Genomic DNA, 9,979 nt, shown 5'->3' with positions numbered 1-9,979 from the left:
TTTAGCTTAGACTGATAGAAACAACGTCTAATGCCCCGTCCACATTGACCCGGGTAAATTTGAAATTAAACAGAGAAATTTGAAAACACCGCATGTTTTCCGTCCACATTAACCCGGGTAAATTTGAAAACGATACGCCTCACTGGTGAGCGTTTTTGAAAAGCCCCGTCTTTGGTGACCGCAAACGCCGTTTCAGTGTGAACGGGGCCTTAGGAGCCATGGCTGTCCGTCTAAGCAAGCATTACCCAATTCGATCAGACTATCTTTCAAAGGGACCTTTTAGCACCATCTTCCAAAGATATCATTTGTGTCGTCTGTTCGACAAAGTCTTCGTCGGCATGGTCTTGCAATGCCTGCGTCAAGTTGTAAAAGTGAAAGCTTCTTTTGACACGAGGAAGGAGCTATAGTAATACATACTTCTGACAGACGACACCTGAGGACCGACTGCGCTAAAACAATCTATACTGTGATCACCTATCCTGCTGATTTTTACTAAGTTTAGCTTTTTATTAGAATATTTAATTAGAGTCCGTTATTTTATTTCTTTTATAGTGTCGCCATTTAGTTTTTTTTTTTTTTTTACTGCTTTTGGTATTAAAAAGGCGTTCATTCATTCACATTATTTTGATGTAACACAAAATCTTTTCAACAACAACATCCTTCATTTATTGAAAACATTTTTAATTTTTAAGATGTATCGGCAAACATATGGCACACGTTTTAGCTATACCTAAGAGTTTCAACGCTTCGAAAGTAGCGATACAAATTGGCTGCAAAATCGGAACAGAACGGTAACTGACTTGCAAATCACTTAGCTTAGCTCCAAGTACGTAGTCGCATTAGGAATTTCTAAAAGATTAATAACCCCGTTAACTCTCCTAGTGCGAGTAAATCATTTAAAACTTTTCCTCGGTGTTGATAACTACACAAAATTCCAAGAATCAGCTTGACTATTCCAGGAAAGAAGTTTCACAAAGAAAACCCCAAAATAAGACGCCATTCAGAAGAAACCCATTGGTGGAAATGTCAGTTAATTTAAGAGGCTGAATTCATTGGTTTGCTATCAAGTAAATTCATTGCACAAACAAGACAAATGCATGCATAACTTTGAGACCATTACGAAGTTGCAAACGTGCAGAACAGATTGTCAAGAGAAAAAATCTCCATTTCAAGTTTTAAACAATGAAGTCCGTCTATGTTTTGGCGTTTCTTCTTTGCATCCATGTTGGTAAGTTCCTTTACTCGCACATTGATTGAGTCTTGAATGCATTCAGTGCCGATAACTTTTAAAACTAGAGTTAAATCGGTGATACCTCAGAGCTTGGTAGTGAAGTTTGATTTTGAGCTGAAGCACTTGCAAACTGTATTTCTGAGTAAAAATTAAGAATCATTCTTTACTTTTAACTATCTTAAGTGCAAATTCCTCACTTGCTTTAAAGGAGCTATGCCCCGGAGAACGCATCTTGAAAAAACTGACAAGTTTTTTTCAAGTTTGTTGTTTGTAATCTCTCTTAATCTTCGTCAGTCAAAACACTCCTTGGCTATTTTTCGCGTTTTTATTTCTCCTTTGAAGTTTTTTGCTCTTAGAAGACTATTATTTTGAGGTTTTCTTCGATTTGGAAGTAAGTGAATGCTGCATTTAAGTGTATGGTCATGTATGGTGCAATGCAAGCTTGCCGGTCTCGTCTAGTTCACAAAAAGCGGAGTTGGTCGAAATGTTTTTCCCCTAAAATTAAATAGTTTACGTGCTTATCATAGGTCTGTCGCATTCTGGTCTCATTGTCATAGACGTCAAGCGGCTATATTTTAAAGTATACTTTGAGAAATTTTAATTAACTTCGTAAAAGCGTACTTGATTTTACTGGGCCATCCCAATAAAAATGATTCGTTTCGCATCGCTCGACCGACCACGAAACATTGCATAATGAGGAATTTCACACTTCACATGATGTTCTTCATCACATGAAGTGTAAGAGTACAATCTGCGTTCATCAGCCGCCCCCCTATTGTTAGGCTTGATTTCCGCCGCCTCCTCTAGTCCCGAAAAACGGCTGGAAATCGAGCCTACCCTATTGTACGTTCTTAGGAAATCAGATACTTTTAAATCGATTCCCGCTCGATCCTGAGAGTGTTAGGCAATTGTCTGACCACTTATTTTTCATTTGTGAAGGCCACAAATTTTTATTTCAGAAAGTGAAATCATTATTATTGTAATCGTATAATTTTTTATTGTAACATTTTATAGTAATATTCTAGGTTACTTATTTTTACATTGAAAATTTTATACATTGATAATAATTTAATAATAATTTTTAGCAATCATTTGGCGTAACAAAAAAATAAAACAAAAGAAAAACGATTCATCTCACTTTTTCTCGCTAGATCCCCTGCATTCAGTGATCAAGGGATGTCACAAAGAAATTTTGATCGCACAAAAAGTATCCCGCTCTGTTTCTTGAAAATGATAAAGTACAATGTTTTCAAGACAAACTTAAGTTCTAAGCTATTTTTCAAACTAAATAATTTCTATAATTGTGTTTTGACTGATGTAAAATTTAATAAAATACCGTCTTTTTAAAACCAACGGGTGGTTTACACTTTGTAAAGGATATTTACAGTACTTTAATTTCCGCCCTGATTGCCGGTCAAGCTAGTGTATTTTTTAACGATTGACGCGCAATATGAAACTTTAAAAGTTCCGAGAATTTAAAGCTCTCCCGTATTAATAACACTCCCCCCCCCCCCCCCCCGACAAACACGGATGGAAAGCCACGACAATTTTATACGAAGAGGAAAACGTTTTTTTTGTTTTTGTTTTATTTATATGTAAAGCAAACGATATCGCTGTCATGTGTTTGTGAATTCGTGGAAAAGCGAACTAAACAAAATTTGATATTTTGCGAAAATAAATCAAACAAGAGCCATCTGTTCAACCTTGCATACAAATTGATTGTGCGAACTTTACAGATCCTTGCGCGGAAAATTTATTGCTACTGCCTATGTATCGTAGATGGGTAAATCTTTCCAATTTGAACAGCAGAATCCTTTGCTTAGTATTGTTTAGCTTACGCCTCACAACATCGCGTCATTCAAATTTTTACAGTAACTAGCATCGCTTATAGGCAGACGTGTTATGCGCCTATTTCTCAGAAAGGGCTGCCAAAATTAATCACTTCCTTCATCATTTGAAAGTGACACGGAGGCTGCTCAAAGGGCCTTTGATTTTACACGGCTACCAATCATTAATCGGGCGTGGCCGATTTAAGGTTTACCCTTTGGTCGTCCTAGAGCGTAGTCTCCTGGCGCGGCCAAAAAGACGGGGATAGCTCGGGGTTGCTACAAAACCGCTACGGGTGACGCATACCGCAATGGTTTTCATTTTAGTTTTGACAGGAAATCGTTGCAGGCACACTTGGTCGACTTTTGGGTTAATGTGTAATCAGGTTGTGTTTTTTTGCTTCGGCGGAAGGACAGAGAAAAAAGCTTACGGTGCAAAGTACAGTATGGGGCCCAGTTCTCGGCCACTTTTGACGTAAACTTGTATTTCTTACCTCAGAAGAACCGCAGGAACTTGAAATTTCTCCCAGAGCTAGCTACATTATTCAGCTTTTTGGTGTAAAGCTATCGACCGGTCAAAAATTAATTTGCCCGAGCAATAATAAAAATAAAAGCTCCATTTGTGGGCCCAGTTCTCGGCCACCTTGGCCCAGTTCTCGGCCACTTTTGACGTAAACTTGTATTTCTTACCTCAGAAGAACCGCAGGAACTTGAAATTTCTCCCAGAGCTAGCTACATTATTCAGCTTTTTGGTGTAAAGCTATCGACCGGTCAAAAATTAATTTGCCCGAGCAATAATAAAAATAAAAGCTCCATTTGTGGGCCCAGTTCTCGGCCACCTTGGCCCAGTTCTCGGCCACTTTTGACGTAAACTTGTATTTCTTACCTCAGAAGAACCGCAGGAACTTGAAATTTCTCCCAGAGCTAGCTACATTATTCAGCTTTTTGGTGTAAAGCTATCGACCGGTCAAAAATTAATTTGCCCGAGCAATAATAAAAATAAAAGCTCCATTTGTGGGCCCAGTTCTCGGCCACCTTGGCCCAGCTCTCGGCCACTAAAAAGCTTGTGCGTAATTATCTGTAAAAGAATGCTCAATTAATTTTCACAGTCATAAAATCACTCTGTAAACCTATTTATACTATATCGATCCCAAATTATTTTTATGATGCTTTGTTTTACTTTAGAAAAGAAGGATTTTAACGCGCCTAGTTGCCTATGTGCAGGTTCTGGCAAAACCGCATTGTGTGACCCGTGCGTTTAGATGGTTTATTTTGCAGTGAAAAGGTCTTGAAAGATTTAGGTGTTGTAGAAATAATAGACAAGACAAGAGTCAGCTCAAAACTTAGAGATAAGATTGAACTTTATTTTTAAAACATTTATTTCTTTCATTCTGGCAGCAGCAGATGAAATTATATTAAAAACCAAGCGCTAAGCTGTGATAGCGAGCAGGGTGGCCGAGAACTGGCAAATACGCAAACGTCGCAAGAAAAAATTTCGAAGTAAATTAAGACCAAAAAATACAACGGTTCAACGAAAAGTTAACTAAAGCAGAAAGGTGAATTATTCTACGTTTCACATGCCAAAAATTAGCTCGTATGGTGGGGGCTTTTGGATAAAATACGAATTTAACTACATCCATGAATTTGGAGCCGTAAATAAACAACTTTTTCGGGAATGCAAATTCACCTACCTCCGCGTAAACTCGACGTGTGAGCTTTCTATATCGAATTGAACGATCAAACTCAAGATACTTAAAGCACATGAATCAGTCTATCGTTTGAAGGAAATACCTTTTTCTTTTGATTCAACTGGAGTGTGAAAAATGCGTTAAACACAAAGTGGCCGAGAACTGGGCCCCATACTGTACTGATATTCACCATTGTGAAATTGCACTTACTTTGACAAGTTAAAGTTATTTTTGTAAATGAAAAAGGTAACGTCATTGATGTCACGCAGTGTTTTTTTTTAGCAAACTAGATGGTTTGCGGGTTTCTGACTATGAATGGGGGATGTGATCTTGCGGTATATTTTTTGAGCCTGACTCCGCCGTAAAACTTTTTTTTTTATTTAGCAAGAACTGTGTCGATTTTCATTTCTGAACAATTGGTCGTCAAGTCGTTTGTCACAAAGAGTAGAATGTTTGTACAGCATGTTTTGGAATTATTTTAGATTTGGTTAGTAAGACGCTTCTGAAGACCTGAGAAAAACATTGGGAATGTACAGTATTAATAGGAACTTGAATGGAATTTTTCACAAGTTGGATAAAGGTATCAACTGAAAAAAATGGAATTCAAAATGAGAACTTGGATTTTGTTGTAATTAAATTTTATCGCGGATTGGATGCATAATATCACGGGTTTTCACTGAATTGCTTGAAGTATTTTTAGACGTGATAATATTGGCTTAATCAAATTACATTGTGCACGAAATATTTGTTATTCTTTTGTCTTGAAACTTTGAGGAAATTGAAATTTTTGTTTGACAGTAGTGTATGAAAGGCATTTTATAGAACTGAATAAAAAATAAGAAACATTGATAAAGGTTATTTCAAAGATTTATTTTGCCTGATTTTGAAGGGTTTCAGGAGTTTTAAAGAGTGCTGGTAAACGGCTGTATGTTGTTTGTGATTACGGATCTTATTAAGTTTCGAACGCTCTAATTTTTGAAAGGTTAAAACAGGTTAAAACCGGGCGGTTTCATGAGTTTTTTGGGTAGAAAGGTACGGTGGTGGTAAAAAAAAAATGTTTAGAAAGGAATGACTGTAGTAGCACGTAAGTCGGAGGTTTGCGTGAGTCACGGGGTATAGTATGCGTGAGCTGGATTTCCGGCGTCATAACGGCATGTTTTGATTGAAAGATACACTCGACGTTTAGTTAGCTTAGTCGGCTTGGGAAACTATTTTAAAAATGAATGTTGTAATAGTTAATTAATATTAATCTAGTTAACCCACTCTCGATTGGAGTCTGTTCTGGATTCGCGCTACCTTTTCGCCGCGAAGGAATTTTGTAAAATTTCGCTAGTGGAAAGAGGTACTGTAAGAACAGTATCAATAACTCAAAAGGAGGAACTTCTTTGTAGCTCTGAATTAAGACGTATGATAAAATTTTAGAATAAGAATCTTTCGATATATGGTTTTCATATTGTTTTTGTCAATTTCCTTTTGTGGCAGATTTTTTGAGAATCAGCTTTTCTTTCGTGTGATGACAGACACAGGACAGAACGAGAGGTGGATGAGAAAGATGCCGAAGATGAATAGGCACCGAAAAACGACAAGAACCGTCAAGGACTTATCTTTAGTGGGCGGGGAGTTTTGGCATACTGTATTTCGAGGACTGGACTGGACTAGTAAAACGCGGACTAGTAAAATGCGGACTTGTAAAACGCGGACTAGTATAACGCGGACTAGTAAAACGCGGACTTGTAAAACGCGGACTAGTAAAACGCGGACTCAGGTAAAACGCGGACTTGTAAAAGGCGGACTAGTAAAACGCGGACTAGTAAAACGCGGACTTGTAAAACGAGGACTAGTAAAACGCGGACTTGTAAAACGAGGGCTTGTTAAGCACGGACTTGTAGAACGCGGACTTGTAAAACAAGCGCTTGTAAATCGGATAAAACTAAACGGTTTAGCGAGCGAAACAATTTGTGTTTGAAGCTCTTGTGTGTTTCTTCGACGGCATATTTCTAGCTTTTTTGAGCACTCTATGGTCTGTTTTAGCGTGGAGATGTTTTTGCAGTATAGCACATGTTCGTTCTGCAAACCCCTACTAAAACAACGGGATTGATGCTATGAGTTGTGTGCATATATTTCTTTCTTTCCACTACTTGACGTCTGTTGAGTGCAGTCGTTCAGTCGTTCAAATTCGGTCTTTCGACCTTATTTGCTTCTGACTTCTTTCTGAGGTTACTGTTTTTTTTTTAGACATTATGTATTGAAGAGAGCCGTAAGATGATTGTGGCCAACGAATTCGAAGTGTCTAGAGGCGTTTTACAAGTCCGCGTTTTACTAGTCCGCGTTTTACTAGTCCAGTCCAGTCTACAAGTTAAAGACACATCAAGACCACCCCACTGTGAATTGCCATAGCACAGACAAAATTATAGTCAATATCTTATGTGTTTTTAAGAGAATTACATAAGAACCAAGGCATGTCTTGTCTTGCCTTACATTGACATGCAATAATTTGGAAATACTAAGCTCGTAACAGTTTAAGACAGAATCCATCAGGAATTTGAGTAACATTAATTTTAGTTACGCAAAAATTGAGCACCAGAATAATTTAAATCCTTGTGTTCTTTCATACCTTGTTAAAGGCTTGACATGTGATAACACCAACATAACACCAACAACAGTTCTTTATCAGTGGGGATTGAAGAAAAAAATGGAAACATCATCACACAGTTGACCCCCATGCAAAAACACTCCAGGATGTCACGGGACTGTTTGGTGTCCGTCTGCCAATTTCTAACTTCAAATTCCAATGTTAAATTCACATTAAATTTTCAATATTTCTTAGTTGTCTAAATTTTACTAATTCTTTTAAAAAAACTATCACCTGCCAAACATCCCCAAAAATCACTCAAAAAATTACAAAATACCGCAATACATAGATACATGGGATGAGTGAAGTTTCCTTGGATTCCTTGAAACACCAACAAGATATTTCCGTTTAAGGTGGCTGATAATGGGTTTCAGTATTTCCCAGTCCTTATACTTTGGTTCAGGACTAAAAGCCTTCATCAATTGCTATTACAGTAATGGTATGAAACAAATGTTCAATCATTCATCAACAAGTTGTGATCATTTTCTTGACAATAGTAGTTCCCCGGTAAACAGTTGTAGTACTGTCCCATCAAAGTGCAATGCCTGGAAAATACCGAAAAGCACACGACCTTCAGGTGAAACCGCACCTTACAGTATTACCAATACACTGCACTTTGCTAAGTCTTAAAACTTTACATTGTTATTATTATTGTCTAGTCGTCTACTTCAATCGTTTATTTGTATTGTGTGAGATACATTTATAAATTGAAACCATCATGTCATTAAGTAATAATGCAATCTCGACAACGTTCTAGATATTATATTATGCACACTAATACAGCTCATGCAAGCCCTGTGACTTACACAAACACAGTCGGACTGAGTGCTACTTAAGTAACTGCTTCGTGGTTTCTGCTGTACTGAACCCTGCCTTTCAAGGCAAAGCGCCCGATTTTAAGCTTCTCAAGCTTCTCAATGTTCTTGTTGGGAAGTAGTAACGCGATTCATACAAACGCAACGGAACGCACTTTTCTTAAAACTAAAAGGACTCTGTAAACAAACTAGTTGTCCCTCTTCCACGATATTCGTGGGAAACAGGTTTAGGTAATGATTATAGTTGTTTAGATTGGTATTTTTAGCCTTAAGTTTCTTAAAACTTGATGTATTTTTTAACCATTATATGACGGACAACTTGAAAAAAATAGGATTCCAAGGAAAAACAGTGGTTTTCCAGTTCAGAAATCTTGGAATACGGGAGGGAAGGGATTTAATTGATGGACGCGGCTTTGATCGGAATTGATCCTGAATAACAAAAATGTAACATGTTACGTTATTGCCATGGTTTAATCAAGCAAAAAAAGTAATACAAAATAAATTTCTTCAGGGGATGGAACAAAGTGCTATCGATGTTCGTCCACCAAGGACTGGGACGAATGTGAGGACATTGAAGAAGAATACGATTGTCCCGAAGACGAAGACCAGTGCTATAAACTTTTCTTTAACGGTGAAAAGGGGCACAAGCAAGCAGAGACGTATATCAAGGGATGTACGGCAAGTGACAAATGCACACAACTCAACGAGGAGCTGTGTAGGACGGAAGAATTTGGTGACCCTGGAATCAAGTGTGAAATTACCTGGTGCACTGGCGACCTGTGCAATGCTGCTGCACTACCAATGGTCAGCGTCATTATTTTCATCGCATGCGCTTGTCTGGCCTTTCTGTATTGAGTCAAGCCTGCTGTAATCAGCCGTACTGTTCATTATTGGAATAGAGAAAGGCACCGAGAAATTGTTTTTAAAAATTGACGCGCGAGTGTAGTAGTTTTTAATGACTTTTTATTGTTATTAGGGACGGACCATTATTTTCTTGGGAGGGGGGATAAAAAATTTTCGTCTGCAAACTTTTTTTTTTTAGTTTATGCACCTCTGCAAACATTTTTTTCGAAATTCTTACTATTTTTTATTATACATATCGTTTTTGCAAACAATTTATTCTGTATTTCCAGGCCCTGCAAACAATTTTTTTCAATATTTTTCATCCCCCCCCCCCCTCCAAAAAATATAATGGTCCATCCCTTATTACATTTATATATTACCTTATGCTTTTGCAATACTGTAATGTTTTATGGTCATGCAAATAAAGGTCGAATGTTAAATGTTAAAACAGATAATTAAGTCCAGTTGTTGCGTTCCAAGTTTTGTTTTAAGTGAAATGTAACTTGTATTAATTAGGCTTATAACACGTTGTAACGAATGAATTGCTGATCCATTAAAGAGGGTCTATTATAGGGGGTCGCACATTTCGCAAACCGCCATATTTTGTTCTTCCTATTTGCCTTTTCCTGTTTGTTATCATAGGTATTTTAACGATATATTTTTAGCTTAATTAATTATCATTTTTTAAAGATCTAAATCCAGATGTAACAATTAGTTTTAGTGTGAGTGGGTTAAAGCATTTGTACATTTTAATATATTTTACTTATAATTAAAATTTTTTACTTTTACATTTTTAAACTTTTTTTTTTTTTATTTCTTATACTAGTTCCCATTGTTTTTTTTACTCTATTTGATTATTGTCATGCGCTTTTTACATGAGCCTCTGGCTCGGATAGAGAGGGCAACCTCATCCCACGCCATAGCATTAAAAAATTGATTGATTG

At 37.2% G+C, this 9,979-nt stretch overlaps 1 protein-coding gene across 1 annotated transcript; it reads left to right on the top strand.

Annotated features, from left to right (window-relative positions):
- The first annotated feature begins 1,116 nt into the window (after nt 1–1,116).
- On the top strand, nt 1,117–9,159 carry LOC144641068 (uncharacterized). Its single transcript, XM_078500122.1, has 2 exons — nt 1,117–1,228; nt 8,704–9,159. The coding sequence occupies exons 1-2, from the start codon at nt 1,183–1,185 to the stop codon at nt 9,045–9,047; spliced, it is 390 nt and encodes a 129-aa protein (XP_078356248.1). The 5' UTR covers nt 1,117–1,182; the 3' UTR covers nt 9,048–9,159.
- Nucleotides 9,160–9,979: the final 820 nt, after the last annotated feature.

The sequence above is a fragment of the Oculina patagonica genome, unplaced genomic scaffold (genome assembly GCF_052425735.1).
Source record: "Oculina patagonica isolate OP01 unplaced genomic scaffold, crgOcupat unplaced655, whole genome shotgun sequence".
NCBI classification, from domain to species: domain Eukaryota; kingdom Metazoa; phylum Cnidaria; class Anthozoa; order Scleractinia; family Oculinidae; genus Oculina; species Oculina patagonica.
This window is presented reverse-complemented; position numbering and strand designations above follow the sequence as displayed.

Coding starts and splice junctions, on each gene's coding strand:
- LOC144641068 (XM_078500122.1), top strand. CDS start 1,183: ATGAAGTCCGTCTATGTTTTGGCGTTTCTTCTTTGCATCCATGTTG. Junction 1,229..8,703: donor TCTTCTTTGCATCCATGTTG/GTAAGTTCCTTT, acceptor AAATTTCTTCAG/GGGATGGAACAAAGTGCTAT.